Source organism: Gracilinanus agilis, chromosome 2, assembly GCF_016433145.1.
Source record: "Gracilinanus agilis isolate LMUSP501 chromosome 2, AgileGrace, whole genome shotgun sequence".
NCBI classification, from domain to species: Eukaryota; Metazoa; Chordata; class Mammalia; order Didelphimorphia; family Didelphidae; genus Gracilinanus; species Gracilinanus agilis.
In genome coordinates this window covers 238,810,581-238,830,677 of record NC_058131.1, presented here as the reverse complement: position 1 = coordinate 238,830,677, position 20,097 = coordinate 238,810,581, and the positions used below count along the sequence as shown (strand labels likewise).

General features: G+C 44.4%; 1 protein-coding gene across 1 annotated transcript in view; it reads right to left on the bottom strand.

Annotated features, from left to right (window-relative positions):
- Window positions 1–20,097, bottom strand: part of CAMK2B (calcium/calmodulin dependent protein kinase II beta) — a 266,998-nt gene that overhangs the window by 44,939 nt on the left and 201,962 nt on the right. Inside the window, exons 7-12 of the mRNA XM_044659614.1 lie at window positions 19,831–19,914; window positions 16,973–17,067; window positions 16,373–16,495; window positions 14,207–14,290; window positions 9,977–10,019; window positions 7,845–7,919 (exon numbers count right to left, since the gene is read on the bottom strand). Of these exons, the coding sequence (XP_044515549.1) occupies window positions 7,845–7,919; window positions 9,977–10,019; window positions 14,207–14,290; window positions 16,373–16,495; window positions 16,973–17,067; window positions 19,831–19,914 (504 nt within the window). The remainder of the gene's footprint in view (window positions 1–7,844; window positions 7,920–9,976; window positions 10,020–14,206; window positions 14,291–16,372; window positions 16,496–16,972; window positions 17,068–19,830; window positions 19,915–20,097) is intronic.

Genomic DNA, 20,097 nt, shown 5'->3' with positions numbered 1-20,097 from the left:
CTGAAAACAACTAAACAACAAAAGTGGGCACTGATCTGCCAAGATTCGCTGGAAACCACAAATGCAGAAGTCCTCTATTTTTCTAAGGATACAGTAGCTTTTCAGCTGTCATGATGTGGTAACATGAACCCACATTCCAAGAACTCCAACCTCCATTCTCTTTCCCAGAAATGAGGGGGAAGGGCACTATTGAAAATGATACCATTCAATCAGTCTGCTGAGTGAGTCAACCAAGATTTGCTCTCTGCAAATCTGCCTCAGTATTTCTTCGAACTCAGACTTTATCTGTGGTTGCTTAAAAAAGAGTTGTGGCAGAACTATCTTTATTTTGAAAAGTAACTTGGATGAAGGGTTGGAGGTGCTCCACATCAGTCAAAAGACCATGGGAGCTGTCCATTCAGCACTGGGAAAAGGTCCAACTCAAAAAGCATTTCCAAACCTGCCTGGGCCTTCTCCCTAGCCTGGCCCAGAGTCTGTCTCAGACCTCATGATGACTTCTCTAGTGGATCTGTGGTAAGAATTTCTGCCTAGATTTTTAGGACTAGGGATGAAGCCAGGGCATCAAGCTGGAAAGAACGTTAGAAATTATCATTTTAAGGAAAAAAAGCATCTTTTGGTGATGCTTTAAGATTTGCAAAGCACGGTGTCTATGAAGAAGCAGAGAGTACTGAAGTAGGGAGGGTCAGTTCAAAGATCACACAGGCACTAGAACTAGAGCTGACTAGAATATAGTGAGTTTCTTTTTGATAACAATAACAGCTATTATTTATGTGGTACTTCTAAGTTTGCAAAGTGCTTTATAAACATAGTATTTTATTTGGTCCTCTCAATCCTATGAGGTATGTATAATTACTAACTCCATTTTACAGACTGGAAAATTAAGGCTCAGAGATGCTAAGTGACCTGCCCAGATCATAACATGACTGAGGCAATTATCTTATCTTATTGGATCTTCATGACCCAATTGAGAGATGTAGTTTTTGTTGTTCAGTTGAGGCTGACTGTGGTCCCCCTTTTTTTGTTTTTGTTTTTTTTTAAACCCTTAATTTCGGTGTATTGTCTCATAGGTGGAAGAGTGGTAAGGGTGGGCAATGGGGGTCAAGTGACTTGCCCAGGGTCACACAGCTGGGAAGTGGCTGAGGCCGGGTTTGAACCTAGGACCTCCTGTCTCTAGGCCTGACTCTCACTCCACTGAGCTACCCAGCTGCCCTGTGGCCCCTTTTTTGAGATTTTCTTGGTAAAGATATTGGAATGGTTTGCCAGTTCCTTCTCCAGCTCATTTTAAAGAAGAGGAAACCAAGGCAAACAGGGCTAAGTGACTTGCCCAGGGTTACACAGCTAGGAAGTGTCTGAGGCCATATATAAATCTGGATCTTCTTGACTTTAGGTCCTGCCCTCCATCCACAGCAACACCCAGATGCCCTATCTTTGGCCACAGCAGCCTCTGAAACTGTTTTAAGTTGTTAAAAACTCAGGCTTAGAGGGGTGAAATGATTTGTCCAAGGCCATGAAAATTGGAATTGGTGGCCAAGGAATTCAATCATGTCATGCTCTTTCCACAGCACAGGTTATCTCCAGTCAACAGCTGAAGTGACCAGAAGCCAAATGTGGTCAGATCACATTTTTATCTCCATTGAATCTGTCTGATGTGGACAACTAGATGTGTTTTAGTGGAAGGAGGACAGGGTATTCCAAGGCTATGGAGGGGCCGTAAGCATCCTCAATTTCCCATTATATTACTTGACATGGTTCTCTGATCCATGAATTTCTCTAGATCCTTTTTCAACTAACCTATTTAATTCCACCTGAATACTTACTGCCCAGGTCATACATGGATTTACTCAAAACTTCCTTCGAACTTTTTTTAAACCCTTACCTTTGAACTTAGCATTCATTCTAAGAGAGAAGACTGGCAAGGGCTAGGCAATTGGGGTTAAGTGACTTGCCCAGAGTCAAAAAGCTAGGAAGTATCTGAGATCAAATTTGAACCCAGGTCTGACACCAGGACTATCCATTCTAGGTTCTATCCACTGTGTTACCTAGCTGTCTCTCAGCCTTTAAAAGTGTAGCAGGAGATGATGTTTCTTCCAAGTGGGGAAAAGGGAACTTGACTGCTAATGATTCCAGTTGGATTTTTACAGATTTTGATCCTACTCCTTCTTTGCCTTTCTCTCTGGATAATTTTTAGCTCTTTCTCATATAAAAGCAACTCCTTGTCTCCATGTTAGCTGCCTTACTTTTCAACTTTTCCAATGGTTATATGTTAAGCTACAGCACTGAATGGTAAAGTGTAAGGAGCATGGACCTTGGACTTGGAAAGCCTGAGTTTCACACTGCTATTTACCAATCCTGGAATCTTGGTGAGTCAGTTTCCTGATTAATAAAATGGAATAATACCTGCACTGCCTACTCCCTAAGACAATGCCCTGAGGTCCAAATGAAGTCAGCAGACCAAGGATCAAAAAATAGGAAGGATCTCAGAGGACATTTAGTCCAACTCTTATTTTACATACAGGTAAACTGAGGCCTGCGGGAAAGCAAGTGATTTGCCCAAGGTCACACAGACAGTCAAATGTTAGGGAAAACTGATTTGTAAACTGTAAAGTGATACATAAACCATAGTCATAAACCTGAGGGATCAGTTAAATGCAACCCTTGCATTTTATAGATAGGGAAACTGAGTCTCATGAACCCAGTTCATCTAACTCTAAATGTAGCACTTTTTCTATTCCATAATGGGGCTCACCTCTTGAGAATTATAATAGAGTGGACGGGTTACCATTTCTTACATAGTCAAGAGTAGTTTTTCTAGGGGGCAGCAAGGTGGCTCAGTGGATAGAGAGCCAGATCTGGAGATGGGAGGTCTTGGGTTCAAATCCACCCTCAGAGACTTCCTAATTGTGTGACCCTGAGCAAGTCATTTAACTCCATTTGCTTAGCCCTTATGGCTCCTCTACCTTTGAACTGATATTCATTATTGATTCTAAGCCAGAAGGTTAGAGGTTAAAAAAAAAAGATTAAACAAATCCCAACACCTATGGGGAAGGGGAAAGAAACTTGGCTGAACTATGATTTTTCTTAGCAAGACAAGATCCCCATCACAACCTCCATCACACAGTGGATTCTTTTTAACCCCTTACCTTCTGTCTTAGTAACAACTCTAAGACAGAAAGGCAAGGGCCAGGCAAATGAGGTTAAAATGACTTGCCCAGGGTCACACAGCGAGGAAATGTCTGAGGCCAGCTTTGGACCCAGGTCCTTTTAACTCCAGGCCTGCTCACCACCTGGCTGCCCCAACAGAGTGGATTTTTAAAAAAAAACTGCCTTTGGTCCTGTAAAATTCTTAAGATGTTATTCTGAGTTACCCCAGGAATCTCACCAGAAAGTGGGATGAAGGGGATATTTTTTTTCTGAACTCTTTGGCTCTTCATGGCTCTCTCCTGAGGGAAGACTTGGAGCAGAATCATAGATTTTGGGCTAGAAGGGACCTCAGAGGAGGACATCACCTAACCCCTTCATTTTGCAGATGAAGAAACTAAGACCCTAAAAGTGAAGTGGCATGTCTAAGATCACACAAGGTCTAAAATGGCAGAGCCAGACAAGGATTTGAAACTAGATTCTGATTCCAAACCCAGCACTTTTTCTAAGGCACCACATTATTTATGAGCAACTTCATTTTTTGCATTTGTATTTTTACTGTTCTTTGCTTTGTTCAGACTAAGGCCTCTATGAGGATAGGCACAGCTGACAACAACAAAAGGTGGCAGCCTGTATTGAAGATAAGAAGCAAAAAGAAGTCGTTTTCCCCTTCAATTTTCCTCTCTATTCAATAGAGAACTCTCAGTGAGATAGGATCTCAGAGCCTGAAGGAAGAATGGAAAAGGATATTTTATTATAGTCTCCACCTACCCAAAGGCATGGCCCTTATAGTATGGAGTTAATAGCATCTTCCGAACTCATAACATCTTCTTCAAGTCCCTTAAACCAATATGGAGCCACGAAAAGACCTTACTTGAAATATATGGGGTACCTCACCATGCCATGATCCTTGTTTCTCAAATGGCTCATGAGAATTGTGATGTCAGGCAAGCTTTGACCTTGGCAACAGTAGAACTCTAATGCTCACTTCATTAAGAAGTAATTGGCTAAATTCTCCTTAACCAGGTTGTACTTGTAAGCTAACTGGAGTTAGGAGATAGGTCAGTTTGAGATAGGTAGAGGTTTCCTGGGTCCACTAAATAGGGGGAGCTTATTAATTTTGTCAGTGTATCTTCTGAACTCTTTCATAATAACCTCCCAGGAAAAGAATCTTAGATGTGTTATGGACTTCAGGTATCTGCCAACATCTTAGACCAGTGATTCCCAAAGTGGGATCTACTGCCCCCTGGTGGGTGCTGCAGCGATCCAAGGAGGCAGTGATGGCCATAGGTGCATTTATCTTTCCTATCAATTGCTATTAAAATTTTAAAAAATTTAATTTCCAGGGGGCTAAGTAATATTTTTTTCTGGAAAGGGGGTGGTAGGCCAAAAAAGTTTGGGAACCACTATCTTAGACCATAAGCTTTTTCAGGGCAAGGATTGTTTCATTTTTGTCTTTGTAACCCCAGTGATCTTAGGGTCATAGACCGATAACTGGAAGGGACCTCAATAGTTCTCTTGCTCAACACTCTTGTTCTACAGAAGCGGTAAAGAGGCTTGCTGGTAGGAAGAGGATAAGCTAGGGTTACAGCATCAATTCTCTAATTTCACTTCCAGTGTCCATTCTCCTGCACCCCACTGACTTCTACTTTGAAGGGAAAGAGATCCCATCTCTTATTTGCCCCAAAGTTTGCAAAAATTCAGGGGAAAATTGGTTTTGAAGTCATCGCTCTGAACTGTGACTTATGGCCAGCTCTCACTTTACCCAAAGATGATACTGAGGGAATGGGATTTCAAAGCTTGAGGACTCCCCTGGTGGGCACAGAAATCCTTGAAACTCAGGCTACCCTTCATCCACCAGGTATTGGAATAGAGCTATGTGGGAAACTCAGGCATTGACCATTTTGCTTTTCATTTGCTAAACCAAAGGCACATTTGGACAGATGTTAGGGCTGGTCTTGAGCAGCCTGCCTAGCTGTGATTCCCCGAAGTTCCACTTGTGTTTCTTTGCTAAGCTCTGACTTCAGGCCCACTCTAGGACCGCCATGCTGAGTTCCTTCCCACATGCAGCGCCATTACTCACACAGACAAAGCAGAAACCCTGTCAGGGTCTGGAGGACCCTGGGACATGCACACAAACCCATGCATCGTTCACCACATTCAACCTGCAAGCAATATCAGCATTCATCACCAGCTGGAGCTCCAGGCATAGAGTGAGGCTCAGAGATAGCCTTATCAAGGTGGCCCTGATTCCCAAGCCTTCACATTCCACTCATCCTAGGGAGTTATCAGCTCCATCTTTCTCCAATTCTGTCCCTCCCCACCCTCCCTCAGCTCCAGATTTCCTTATTCCACCTCAGAGAGCCCAGCAGCTCATAAAAAGGTGGGAAGCCAGCACTTAGGTGAATCCTTTCTGTAGCTAGCTCCCTCATTGGAGAGAAAACAAATGCTGAGAGCTGGCTCGAACACTTCTCTTCAGCCTGTGATCAATCACTCAAAGGAGTCTCCTTCTAGGGGCTGCTAATGACTTTGCTCCTTATCAAAGAGAGAGAGAGAGAGAGAGCAGTTCCTTCCCTGGGAGAAACTGTGGTAGTAACATCTTCCCTGGTAGGAAGGAGAAAGAATCTTTAGGCAAAGACCCTCTTGGAATTTAGAGACACGGAAAAGAATATCAGTATTCTTTGCTAGGGAAAAAGAGTTTTTTAAATTAATTTACTGTAGGCCACTGATCCCTCGGAGAAAACCCAGAGGCCATCCAGTATGACTCCCTCATTTCAAAGAAGGGGAAATTAAGGTCCTGGGAAGTGAAATAACTTACCCAAGGTTACATAGATTAGTATGAAGCAGAATTAGAATCCAGGTCCTCTGACTCCAGAGCCAGGGTTCTTCCCACCAAACCACAATACCTCCATTGAGATGTGCTTTCAAAAGCTCCAAATTAGGGCTTGGAGTCAGTTCCCATCTAGCAGGATGGATGCTGTCAGGGAAGAGGCATGGGGCCATCCTATGGAAATGCTTTTCTCTAAAGGGTCTGATTTCCTCTTCTTAGGAAACTCTAATCCTGTGAGCTGTAGAGGAGTGTTCCCACCTCAATTTTTCTCCCTCCACCTCACTCTGACACCTTGCCTTCTCTTGCCCCTAGGCAGGAGGGCTTTGCCCAAGTAGAGGTCTTCTGCTACTTGGTCACGGAAGGAAGTCTATGCTAGGCTGAGATCTCTTATCCTGATCTTGTTGCTGGACTTCCTAGGCATGAGCCAGAGAGTCAAGGATTCAGAGAATGGTGAGGTGGGAAACGGACCCTGAACATCATTAACTCCAACACCTTCAATTTATGAGGTGAAACCTGAGACCCAGAGAGATGAGAAGACTGGACCAAGGTCACCCAGCAAGTCAGTGATAGAATGAGCTGGAACTAGATGCCAAGACTTGGGACTCCTGATCCACTGCTTGGATTTCCAATAAGCATATGGTCCCCAGGAAAATCATTTCTCTGGCCTCAAGAAGCACCCAGGAAAAAGGGGCAGGTTCTTCACCAAGCTGGGCATGTTGAGGGCTCCAAGCAAGGGGGTGAGGCAGGGAGGAGAATAGTATTTAGAGGAAGAGAACTAAAAATGAAACCCACCCAAGACCATTCTCATGAAGTTTCAATTCGCAGCTAAAACACAGACCCAAGAATAGAACTCTCTCTGGAAGTGGCAGATGAAGCAGGGGCCACACATGCATCAAGTAAATCAAGGCAGTACTAGATTCCAGGCTCCTGTACTTACCGCTTCCAACCTAATGAAGCCATGGCTTTCCCTGGACAGAGCCCATGGGGGGCTAAGCAGAGAGTTCCATGGACAGTGACTGGAATGCCACTTTCTTTAACCTCAGAAATGGAACTCAGGGCCACAGGTCCCCGTGGGGGAAAGAAGGTACATTCAAAGGCTGCCTCTTTTGGTTCTGAGACCTAGCTCCTATTCTTCTCACCCCCAAACCTCTTCGGCCAGGCACCTCCTATATCTGCTTCTCACCACCATTTGCCCCAGATTCAGCAGCAGAGGCAGGTTTGGGACAGGAGGTGAGGATGCTGGGACAGGAAGCTGAGAGCCTTAAGATGAGAAGTGGCAATGAGTCCTCCCTGTTCCCCCAAGGGCCACAGAGTCCAAGCAGGAGGTTAAACAGTAATTATCAGAGACCCAAGCTAAAAACTAGCTTTCCTTTTCCCATCCCACTTCCATCCCCACTCCCCATTCAGGATTCTACACTTGCCCAGCAGCAGATCTGCCTCTGAAGTTGCTGTGACATCAACACAATCCTGAACAGGGGCCATTGTAGGGAAGTTCCAGAAAATAGTAGAATCCCTGGGAATGTGACATTTTAGAAAAGATATCCTATTCTCAAATCCCAGGAACCAGAGAACTCTCAGGTCTTGTTATAGCAAAGTGCTTTTCTGAGAGTGTAGACCCTTGGTCTTCCTTTATGATTGCTTCTTTCTTGTTCCTATTTCTATGGGTGGGTAAGGGGGTAGGGCAGCTAGGCCTCCTGGCTCTGTGCCTTTCTGGCTGCAGTCAGGGGAACAATCCCCAAAGCCTTAGCAGGGAGCTGGGCACTGGCTGGATGAGCTGTATATGATAGATGGAGTTGCATGCTGGTTGAGTTTCTAAGCAGGTGGTAGGTGAGGAAAGGGTAGGAAGGGAGGGCAGGACTCTTCAAGACACGTCTACCTTGTTCCACCAACCCCATGGTGGCACCGGAGGCCGCAGCTGACATAGTGGCCGGAGCGGTGGTCTGTCTGCCCACTGTTAGCACCAGGTTAGAAAACAAGGGAGAAGGAAAGTAGTGAGGGAGAAGAAAGGAAGGAAGAAAGGATGGAGGGAGAGAGGGAGAGAAGAAAGGAAGGAAGGAAAGAAGGAAGGAAAGAAGGGATAGAGGAAGGGAAGAAGGGAAGGAGGAGGGAGGGAGGGGCAAAGAAAGAAAAAGAAAGAAAAAGGGAGGGAGGGATGAAGGGATGGAGGGAGGGAGAAGGAAGGAAGGGAGGGGAGGAAGGAAAAGGAGGAAGAAAGGAAAGAAAGAAGGAAAGGAAAGAGTAAAAAAGAGAGGGAAAAGGATAGGGGTTGGGAAGAAAGAAGGACAGACACAGACAGAGGGATGGGCAAGATAAGGAAGGAAAAGAGACAAAGGAAGCAGAAAAAGATTAGAGTTCAAGTTTAGATGGAGAGACAAGACTGTTGGCACCAGAATCCCTGTCCCAAAACAGAGTGCAAACAAATCTAAGTCCATCAACATTTGGAAAAGCATTTGCCTCCTTTCTCCTTAGAAAACCCCAAATGGGGGCTTCTTGAGTGGGCACAGACCTATAGGACGAAGGGATGTGGGAAAGGGGAAACACAGCTGGAACCTGGGAAACAAGGTCCCCAAGTCCTCTACAGAGTAGCAGACAATGGAAAAAGTCCCATTAGTATTGGTGTGACATTATGCAGTCCTATTCTCAGCAGAACAATATCACAGCAAAAGTAACAGGAACTTTCAGGGTAAGTAGAAGGGATGGGTAGGGAGAGATGGCACAAGGGAGTAAGGAAGGAGCTATGAGATGTAAACAGAAAGATGAACTATACGAGAGAGAGAGAGAGAGAGAGAGAGAGAGAGAGAGAGAGAGAGAGAGAGAGAGAGAGACACACTACTAACATTCAGTTATTACAGAATAACAGCAACATCACATGGTGCAGACATTTCATCCAGGTGTGGGGGGTGCATCCAGCTCCGCTCCGGAGGCTGCCCCCAACCCTTCTCCTGGGATCATCCTTGTTTCATTCTCCTGATATCCTGGCTTCCATTCACTATCTACTTCTGGAGCCTTCACCCAGACACCTAACATCCTGAGCTTGAGCCCTCTCTTCCCTAACTTCCACTCCTAGCATCACCCTTTCCTCTGAGGTCACCAGCATTAGGTCTCCTCTCTCCTGTGCCCAAAGTGCCCAGGGAGAGGTGATGATTACAGACTGGTCAAATACCATGCCTGGGATTAAGATCACCCAGTAGCTCCCAGTCTCCCGTAACCTCAGATTCTTTGTCCTGAGCCATCAGCACTTTCTGAAGTATATCTTTCCCTGGACAAGATAAGATCTTAGATGGTTTTTAAAAACAAAAACAAAAACAAAACACAAGACCCAGAGGCCACAAAGCTGCTAAACCAACACGCCTGGACAAACACATGGGAGACCTGAAGTTCTCACTGCGGGGCTGTGGGCAGCACAAACACTCAGTGGGGAAGGGAGACCCCTGAGACACAAGTAAGATGCTGAGGAAGAAAGAGACACAGAGAAGAGCAAACAAAACGGAACAAGACTATAGTTGGAATGTGGCCTTCCACCAGGCCCCTCTCATCCTGGGGCTAGGGCAGCAGGTGCCACCCACCACCATCACTGCCTGCAACAAGATACAGGGTAGGACCCTGGTTATGGAGCAGCAGTCTTCAGGGGGCTCCACTTTGCAGCTGAGATGAACACATTAGGCTCTAGGAGATGATGCTTACATACGTCCAAGAGAGACCATGGCCATGTGGGGACAGGGTGGAAGGACCATGGGAAGGCCAGGCTTGGGAAGACAGAGGTTTGCCTGGACATTGGCAAAGATGTGGGCAGAAGGGAACATGTATGGGAGGGGATAGGTCGAGAATAAAGCCTATTATTAGAGCCAATGAAAAAGCCTTGGAGCTGGGTCCTTCTCTGGGCCTTCTTCTTGAATAAGGCTTAGCTTGGAAAAAGTCTTGACTCTCTGACTTCTTGAACAAGAAAAAAATTCACAGCAAGGAAGCCAGCACCTTATTCTTTCTTTTAGGGGGAAAAACTGTTCTCACCTGAGAAGTTTCGTGTTGCCAGCATAGTGGTAAGGATTGCCCCCTGTGAGAGAAAAGATTTAGTCATTCAGTCATTCATTCAACAAGCATTTTTCATTACTTTTCATTTTTTTAAACCCTTACCATTTGCCTTAGAATCCATACTGTGTATTGGCTCCAAGGCAGAAGAGTGGTAAGGGCTAGGCAATGGGGTTAAATGACTTTCCCAGGATCACACAGCTAGGAAGCATCTAAGGCCAGATTTGAACTTTGCTCCTCCTGACTCTAGGCCTGCCTTTCTATTCATTGAGCCACCTGGCTGCCCCTCAACTAGCATTTATTTTTTTACCTTTTAAAAATTTTTTAAATTACATGAAGAAACAATTTGACAATTGTTTTCTGAAATTTTACAATTCAGATTCTCTCCCTCCCCCACTCCAAGGAGTAAATAGTCTGATCTAGATTACATCAGTGCTTTCGAGCAATACGTATTTTCATATTGCTTATACGAAGACACGTATCGCACATATAATAAACTCAAGAAGGAAATAAAGTGGAAGATGTTGTGCTTTGGTCTGCAATCAGATTCCAATAGTTCTTTCTTTGACTGTAGATAGCATATTTCATCATGAGCCCCTTGTGGATATCTTGGAAAATTATGGCACTCTGTTAAGTCCTGGAAATAAAACTATGCTTGCCATCAAGAAGCTTACATTCTATTGGGATGAAGGTTGGGGAAGGGCCAGGGAATAACAGCATGTACCCAGGGAAATAAATTCAAAGTATCTCCAGAGTAAATGCAAAGTAATTTTCAGGGGAGTCTGGCTGGCTATTGGGGGGACCAAGAAAGCACATATGGAAATTTGAGCTTAACTCTGAAGGAAGCTTGAGATTATAAAGGCAGATGTGGGAAGAGAAGAAATTACACGCATGGAGGACAAGTCTATGCAAAGGCATGGAGATACCAAATGGAGTGGGAACATAATGCCCACCAAGTAACGTTATTGTAGATGCATGAACATATCAAAATGTGGATCACATTGCAATCAGCAGGGGAAGAGGAAGGGAAGAAAGAGTAGGACAGGGCCAACCTCCATCTAGGCCAATGGGATAATCCTTCTTGTCTCAAAATTCTTAGACAAATGATGAGATTTCACAGTTGCAAGGGGCATTCCATACTAGACTTCCTGGGAATGTGGGCTCTTCATTTTATCTATGAGTGGACATACCTGAAGTAGCAGAAGTGAATTGCCCAAAGTCACATCTGTAATATCTCCTGACTCCTCACCTATTCTACTGATCCTTTGCACCACACAGGCTCCATTAGATGAAAGCAACCATGGGAATTCTCACAGAAAAATCCCCCTATGTTGGTCACCAAACACCTATTTAAGAAAGGCGGTATGATAAGCACTGGGGATACAAATACCAAATGAGATCATCCCTTCCTTCAAGAAACTATTTGGGAAAAAATAACATGTAAATGTATTAGTAAATATAAGAAAACGTGAAATGGGTTAGATCATTCACACTTGAGGAAGAATCAGGAAAGGCTTTCTCAAGGAAGTAACCCAGGGACCCAACCTTGAAGAAAGCTAAAAGTGGGGTAGCTAGGTGGCTTGGTGGCTAGAAAGCCAGGCCTGGAGATGGGAGGTCCTGAGTTCTAATGTGTCCTCAGACACTTCCTAGCTGTGTGACCCTGGGCTAGTCACTTAACCCCAAGTTGACCAGCTCTTACCGCTCTTCTACTTTGGAACCAATTCATAGTACTGATTCTAAGAGAGAAGGTAAGGGGTTAAAAAAAAAAGAAGAAGAAAGAAAGCTAAAGGTGATGAGAGAGTATATTCAAGGCCCACAGGCAAGAAACAGAGTACTAGGTTTGGAAAATGCCAGGTATTTCCATTTGGTTGGAATGCAAATGCACAAAGAGGGGGTAATGTAGCATTAAATATGGAGAGGAGAAAAGAGCTAGACAGTGGTGGGCAAACTACAGCCTGGGGGGCAGATGCAGCCTCCTGAAATGTTCTATCTGCCCCAACGACATTATTCCTAATCTGATGAATACAATGAGTAGGATATAATACAATGAAACTTCGAAAGAGTTGCCTTAGAAACAGACTGACAGCCGAGCATTTCCTTTCCTTTGGCCCCCTCTTTAAAAAGTTTGCCCATCACTGAGCTAGAGCATGGTGTGAGGCACAGCAGATTAGGGCTAGACCTGGAATCAGGAAATCCTGGGCTAGAATTCTGGGTTTCAATGGGATAGTATCTACAAAACACTTTGCAAACCTGTAATGTGCTAGTGATGCAGCTTTTTATATGCTACATACATTTATGCTTCAGGGCCAACATTTATATTTGTATTTATTGCATTTTGGTCAGTTTGCATTTTTATTAATCCTTCCTTCCACACATTCTACTTATGTGATCACATAAGTCATTAACCCTCTCCAAGCTTGGTTTCCTTATTTATAAAATGGGGGCAATAAGATCTGTAGCAGTACTCAGAACTGCTAGGAGGAAAAAATGAGAATATCAATGTGAAGGTCCATAGATGTTATTAAGTCCGTCCATTGTTGTTGTTGTTATTAAGCCAGACTGTCAAGGACAAGCTGAGGAATTTAGATTTTTTTTTCCCTCCAGAAGCTACAGGGAAACAATGAAGATCCTGGGGCAAGCAGGAGGCCTGTGCCTTGGGAAGATTAGTCTGGATGAAGGCAGCAGTGTGAAGGACGGCCTGGAGAGGGGCCAGACTGGAAGCAAGACCATTTAGGAAGTTCCTACAGTGCCGGCTCACAGAAAAGGATCTAATAAACTCACACTAAGGATTAAATGGCTGCTAACATTGAATGTGTAATCAAACTCTCCCAAGATGTTTTCATTTTAACAGAGGATGAGACTGAGTCAAAGGAAAGGATATCTCATTGGGGAATTTTCAGCATCAGCTAGCTGGTGAGGAAGGCCTTTTTTTCCCCTTCTGTCAAAAGTCAGAGTATCCTTGAAAGGAGTGGTCCTATGGGGCCCTGACCTTTACTTTTAATTGCCTGAAAGTCCTGAATAAGCAAGCAGGTTCACAATCTGCTTTTTGTCTGTTTTTTCTTTTTTATGGTTACATTAAATGATTGAGTTCTTCTTCTAAAGCCTTAAGGGCACATATAAAACCTGCTTACAAACCTGCTATCAATCTAGCTAGCAAGGTAAAAAGTAGGGAGCAGGATGGCAGAGGGTAGAAGAGAAGGAAACAGAGACCTCAATGCCCCTTCTCCTCCCTTCCCAGCTCACTCACTGGACGATGGCTATCTAAGACTCTCCCAAGTTGGGATCAACATGGACAGACGACAGAAAGCAAATGAGTCATTTTATTATTTTTTTTTTACAGCTCCACGCCAACCCCCTCCAAGAGAGTCTGCCTTACCTGGCCAAGTGCTCTGCCCAGAAATTCTGGGCTTTGGAAGATCAAGGAAAGACCTGCTCTCGCCCCAAGGGCCTCATTGTCCTTTGGTTTTTCCAAACCCATGCTAGGCATCCCTGACGGCTCCAGGGAATAGTCTTTATCTTCAGCCTTCACATTCTATAGCTGATTTCTCAACCCTAAGCACAGCTCTTCAATTTGGGGAACAGTCAAGAAGGAGGCGGCCTTTTAAGAAGAAACTGCACCCCCCTCACTTTTCCTCGGAGAAGCGGACAATTATGGGTGAAGAATACTGACTCCTCCCCTCCATCTTTTATATCTTTTTTGTCAGTTGTTTTTTTTGTCCAGGGATATGGAGAGGGAGAGAAGGGACCATGCCCCATTTTTATACAGAATTGATGGTTAACTGCTTGTTCGTTTGAAATAAAGATGAAAATGAAGGGGAAAAAAAGCCAAATGTGCTTTGCCCAACTGCTTTTCTTTTTTACCTAGGGAAGCTCATTGAGTATGTGTCTGGGAGAAGGTTGGAATGACGGTATATCAGGAAATGGCTGTGTATAAAAAAAGACGCTGATAAAGTTTTTAAAAACTACATGAGAATGTGACCTGTCTCACCCAATGTGCCATTTTTTTTCTGAGAAAAAGCAATGAGAATTTCCACTGAGGAGGAATAGGGAATGCTACAGATGTTGGCAGAAGTGACATCTGTGTGGTTTGAATTCTTCTTTGTCAGAAGGGGAAGGGGGACATGATGAGAGAGGAAGGGCCATGTCTTCAAACATCTGTGATGTAAAAACAGAAGCATTCAAAACCTTTTTAAAGAAAAGAAAAGGCTTTACCTTGAGCTTTCTCCTGGCATTGAATTTCTTCAGACACTCCACAGTCTCCTGCCTGTGCATCATGGAGGCCACGGTTGAGCGTTGCTGTGGGAAGGAGGAGACTCTGTTAGAAGGGCAGTAGGAAGCCCTCAAGAACGGAAAACATTGTTCCATTGCCCCTGATGACTTGGCAGACCAGGAAAGGGGGCTAGTAGGGAGAAGGAGACAGTGGCATCACACTGAAGAGGGTGTCACTACCAGGCTACTTTGTCCCGATGACACAGAGTTGAGAGACACAAATTCACTAAGTATAGACCAAGGCCTGGCTCTGGGAAGCCAGGTGAAGTTGGTGGCTTAAACCAACCCATCTCCTGAGCAACCAGCACAATCTTAAACTCTCCTTCCCTCTGGTGTACTTCTACATCTATTTTTGCAAATCCTTACCTTCCATCTTAGAATCAATATTATATATCAGTTCCAAGGCAGAAGAGTGGTAAGGGCTGGGCAATGTTTTGTGACTTGCCCAGGATCACACAGCTAGGAAGTGTCTAAAGCCAGGTTTGAACCCAGGACCTTCCATCCCTAGGTCTGGCTCTCAATTCACTGAACCAATTAGCTGTCCCTTCTTCAAATATTTTGTCAACCTCTTACTAGATGTGTGTTCTCTGAGGGAGGAGATTTTTGTTAGATTTTTAAGCCCTCCTTCCAAGGACTACCAAGTTATTCTGAAACTATTCCAAAAGCATTTCAAAGCTCCATCATCAGTTCAGATATGTCTACTGGTCTGTTAGCTTTGTTGCTGTTAAGTAATTCAGTTGTGTCCTACTCTACCCCATGGACTATAGCTATCCGTGAAGTTTCCTTGGCAAGGATACTGGCATGATCTTGCCATTTCTTTCTCCAGTAGATCCTTTTGTCAGGCAATGAGAGATTAAGTGACTTGCCCAGGGTCCCACAGATAGTGATGGAAACTGGCAGTTTCACCTGTATTGGATCTGTAATGTTCTCTACTGGGCATCAGCTTTGTGCTTAATCTGTTTCATTAATTACTCATACTGTTCTTTAGCTTAGTTCTGAACTGTTAGGACCATGGTGTATCCCACCCCCACCCCCACCTCCCCATGTTCCCATTCCAGAAGGGTGATGAGAACTCTCCTACACTGACAAATGATGGCAGGTGGACAATAGGGGAAACATGGGACATGCGCACTAAGGACTCTGGCATTCCAGAAGGATCCCCCAAACCAACTCATGATCCTTATTCCCTTTCTGGTGATGTGCCCCCCAAAACACACCTCCACCTAATTTGGTCATGCCTATTTTCCAGGGTTTGGGGGCAAGGTGAAGATTTCTCTGGGAAAGGAGATGCCTAATCCCCAGATCCTAATAAATATGCAAACCCTGATCCACACCTGGGGCTGCCACTCTATTGCCTGCTGGACTATTCTATCCACCCCAAGGGCTACTCCATCACCCTGAGAGCTGTTACTCCATCAGCTCAGGGCTTTGGAGTTATTACACTACACCTGGAGCTGCTACTCTGCACCTGGGGCTGCTGCTCCACACCTGGAGAGTTGCTATTCTATCAGCTCCAGAGAGGCTATTCTACTAGTCTTGGACTAATCCATCAGCGCTGGGGCTAACTGATTAGCTCACAGACTACTCCACCAGCAATTAGGCTATTATGTCACCATAAACTTCTTCAAATAAAATTCTTTTCTTACTTCTGGATTGAACAGAGTTTGAATCTCTCATTCTTGGGACGAGACCCTGCTACAAATTTGGATGTTTCTCACACAACACTTGGAAGTATCTGAGGCTGGATTTGAACTCAGGTCTTCCTGACTCCAGGCCCAGCACTCTACCCATTTAGCTGCCTTGACCTATTATAGGTTTACCAACCGGGAAAGAGGATTACACCTGAGGAGGAACGTGGGGATGGGGAGGGAAAGAAGAAGTGATCTTGTCCTGACTTCCATAGTTATTCAAGTCTGCACTGTCCTGATTGTAAAAGACCCATCAATTACAGTTATCAAAAACAGATGAACCTAGTATCCCTGGAAGCCAAGAGGAGATCTCATAAGAGCACTCACCCTTATCCCTATCATTTCCTGGGTGCATAAAAAAATAGCCTGACCATCTAAGCACCCATGTGCCAAATCCTGGGGCCCTAAGGGAGATACTTACGCAGACCCATGGGTGTTTCAGGGCCTCATGAGCTGTGATCCTTTTGGCAGGGTTGATGGTTAACATCTGGTTGATAAGGTTTTTGGCTTCAGGAGTGACAGTATCCCACTCAGGGGATGGGAACTAGAGAAGGAGGGAGAGGGAAAAAAACATATGAAGAAATCCAGAATGATGCCTGAACCCTTCTCAAGAGACTAAATCATCAGCACTAAAAATAAGCCTCCTTACCAATCCTACCTCACCCCTCTGCTCATTCACCTTTATCCCCACCTCATCCCTTTGCCTTGAGCCCTCACAAATGCTGTATAATCGGGGAAGAGGCAGGAACAAGAAAATTGATCCCTGCCATGCCCCTTTCTGATGGGCCCCACTGCTGAGGGGCTGACTACTGAAAGACACCCCCTCCCACCAGGCAAAGAGGGAAAGTCCTAGGAGTAGGGTGGAGGAGAGTTTTAGCTGCATTACCAGTTTGGTCTCTTGGCCTCCTAAGGCACAGAGAACCAGTTCTCTGTGAAGAAAAGACCAAACAGTCTTGCTGGGACCCGGGCCTAGCTGGTGGCATGTCCCCAACAGAAGAAATGAAGATGGGCCAGAACTTACATCATAAGCTCCAGCCTTGATCTGCTGATAAAGTTTGTGTTGGTCTTCATCCCAGAATGGGGGGTAGCCCACAAGCAGAATGTAGAGGATCACACCTGAGGAGGAACGTGGGGATGGGGAGGGAAAGAAGAAGTGATCTTGTCCTGACTTCCATAGTTATTCAAGTCTGCACTGGGGGCTCAGGGAGGCAGATCTCATGCCTTGGGAACCACCCACCCACCCAAATACACCTCAGGCTCCTGTTTTAGATTCCCCCTTTCATTGTCTCCTTAATAGGTTCATGTGAGAAGGGTGTGAGCTGAGCTGGCTCACAGAGCTTCTGACTTTCCTTCCTATACAATCAGAAGCATAGAAAAGACTTCAGAGGCCATCTGGTCAATCCCCTTCAAGTTACAGATGAGGAAACTGAGGCCCAGTGAGGTTCAAGTGAGTGTAGGATTTGGAAGTAGAAGGAACCTTAGAGATCATCAAGTTCAGCCTTTCACTCCCATCTATACAATATAAGATTCCTCAGGGCAGGGGTTGTTTGAACTGCTGGTTCCCTGCACCTCGATGGCCAGGCCAAAATCTGACAGTTTCATTGTGGCTCCTTAATTTGTCTTCAGATCCTTTGAGCCTAGTACAGTGCCTGGAATACCGTTGTTTATTTCTTGTTTTTCAGTCATGTCTAACTCTTCCTGATCCCACTTGGGGATTTCTTTTTTTTTAATTGATTAATTAAGAAAAATTTTCCATGGTTACATGATTCATGTTCTTTCTCTCCCCTCCTCCCACCTCCCTCCCATAGCCAACACGCAATTCCACTGGGTTTTACATGTGTCGTTGATCAAGACCTATTTCCATATTATTGACAGTTGCACTAGATTGACTGTTTAGAGTTTACATCCCCAATCATATTCCATTTGGGGATTTCTTGACAAAGATACTGGACTGGTTTGCCATTTTCTTCTCCAGCTCATTTTATAGATAAGGAAACAGGGTCAATGGGTAGTGACTCATCCAGGGTCACAAAGCTAGTAAGTATCTAAGGCCAAACTGGAACTCCAGGACCAGCCTTCTATCCACAAACTAGCTGCCCCTTAAATACTATGTCTGCTGGCAAAGGTTGAAGCCATAGAAGTTTATAGCCATAAACACAAATACACCCACACCCACACAATTTTCTTTTTTTTCTTAAACCCTTACTTTCTGTCTTGTAATTAATACAGTTTATTGATTCCAAGACAGAAGAGTGGTAAAGGTTAAGTGAATTGCCCAGGGTCACACAGCTAAGAAGTATCTGAGGCCACATTTGAACCCAGGATTTCCCCTTTTTAGGTCTGGTTCTTGATTCATTGAGCCACCTAACTGCCCCCTAATTACTTCTTCCTAGGTTTGATAGGTCTCCATTGCTCAAAACCCTTCAATGACATTACTTTGCCTGATGGAGAAAATCCAAACTCCACAGAAATGCCTTTCAGGCTTGCCCCAATCTGGCCCCTCTGTTTTAGCCTCAAAGCATTTGCCCCATAGTTTTCTGCAGCCAGTCCTGAGTTTTCTTCCTTTCAACCCTTCATATTATTCGGTTTGGCTGAAGTATACCCTCATCATGAGCCATGGCTGGACTCAAAGGCTGCTTTCTCCACAAAGCCTTCTTTCAGTCATTAGTCATCTGTCCCTCATCTGCATTTTTACAAACTTATGCTATTATATACTTTTTAACTTTAACTTCCTCCCCCAATTACAAGTAGAAACACTTTTTGATAAGTTTTCTGACATTTTGTGATTCTATTATATGTTTTAAAGGAGAAGACTCTTAGATTGTTATTTTAGTCAGCACTGGGTATGCCGAAAGTGAAAATTCCCTTTTTTGTTGCAGTTTGGAGACTAATTTATAACTTCTAGTTTGGGAGAGTTGCTGTTGTTCAGTCATTTCAGTCATGTCTGAATCTTCATGGCCCCATTTCTTTCTCCAGCTCATTTTATAGACAGGAAACTTTGGCAAATGGGGTTAAGTGACCAGCCCAAGGTTAAGCAACTAATAAGTACCCCAGGCCAGATCTGAATACGGGGAGATAGTCTTCCTGATTCCAGGTCCAAGGCTCTAACCACTGAGCTAACTACCTGCCCCACACTGAAGGGTTAAGTAATTTGGACACAGTCACACAGCTAGTGTGTGTCAGAACTTAAATTCAGATCTGCCTAATCCTAAGACTGGCCCTCTCCATTAGGACAAACTGTTTCTTATTATTATATGTAGAATCTATGTGATGTATCTCTGCACTGGATACCTAATACATTTTTAAGTGAATGAATGAGCATCTCTCATGAAGATCGCAGGTTCAGAGAATCATTTAGAGTTAGAAGAGATCTTATAGTTCTCTTAGTTCAGTTTATTTATTTTACAGATGAAAAAACTGAGGCCCAGAGAGATTAAAGTGATTTGTCCAAAGTTATAAGACATTTCAGACAACTAGGTGGCACAATGGATAAAGGGCTGGCCTCAAACATGTACTAGCTATGTAACCGTGAGCAAATCACTTAACCCTGTTTGCCTCAGTTTCCTTATCTATAAAATGAGCTGGAGAAGGAAATGGCAGATCATTCCAGGACCTTTGCCAAGAAAACCCCAAATGGGGTCAAAAAGAGTCAGACAGGGCTGAAACAACTCAACAACACAAATAGACAGCTACATGAACAGGTAAAATGATGGTATCTAGTTTACAACTAACCCAATGAATCAGGGCTTCTAGCAATGGCTAGTTAAGTGAATGAGCATTTGGCATGTGCTTCTTTGGCATCTATCCTAATTTACTCCATGACCCTCCCCCAAGTTGGGTTGTTCTCCAGCTCCCATGTAGCCTTGCTGGTAGACTCACCACAAGCCCAGATATCCACAGGCTTGCCATAAGCCTCTTTGCGCAGAACCTCTGGGGACAGGTAGCCAGGAGTGCCTGCAAAACCTGGCCAGGAAGAAAGTGTAGTGACATGAGATGGGGTAGTAGGAATTTTCTCTGGGTTAGAAGGCCAGTTGCAGCTTGTTCATTGCTGCTTCCCTCTGCCCCCTCCCATGACCATACCTATGCTTGTGTATGCACACAAGCATGTGCATTCTCTCTCTCTCTCTCTCTCTCTCTCTCTCTCTC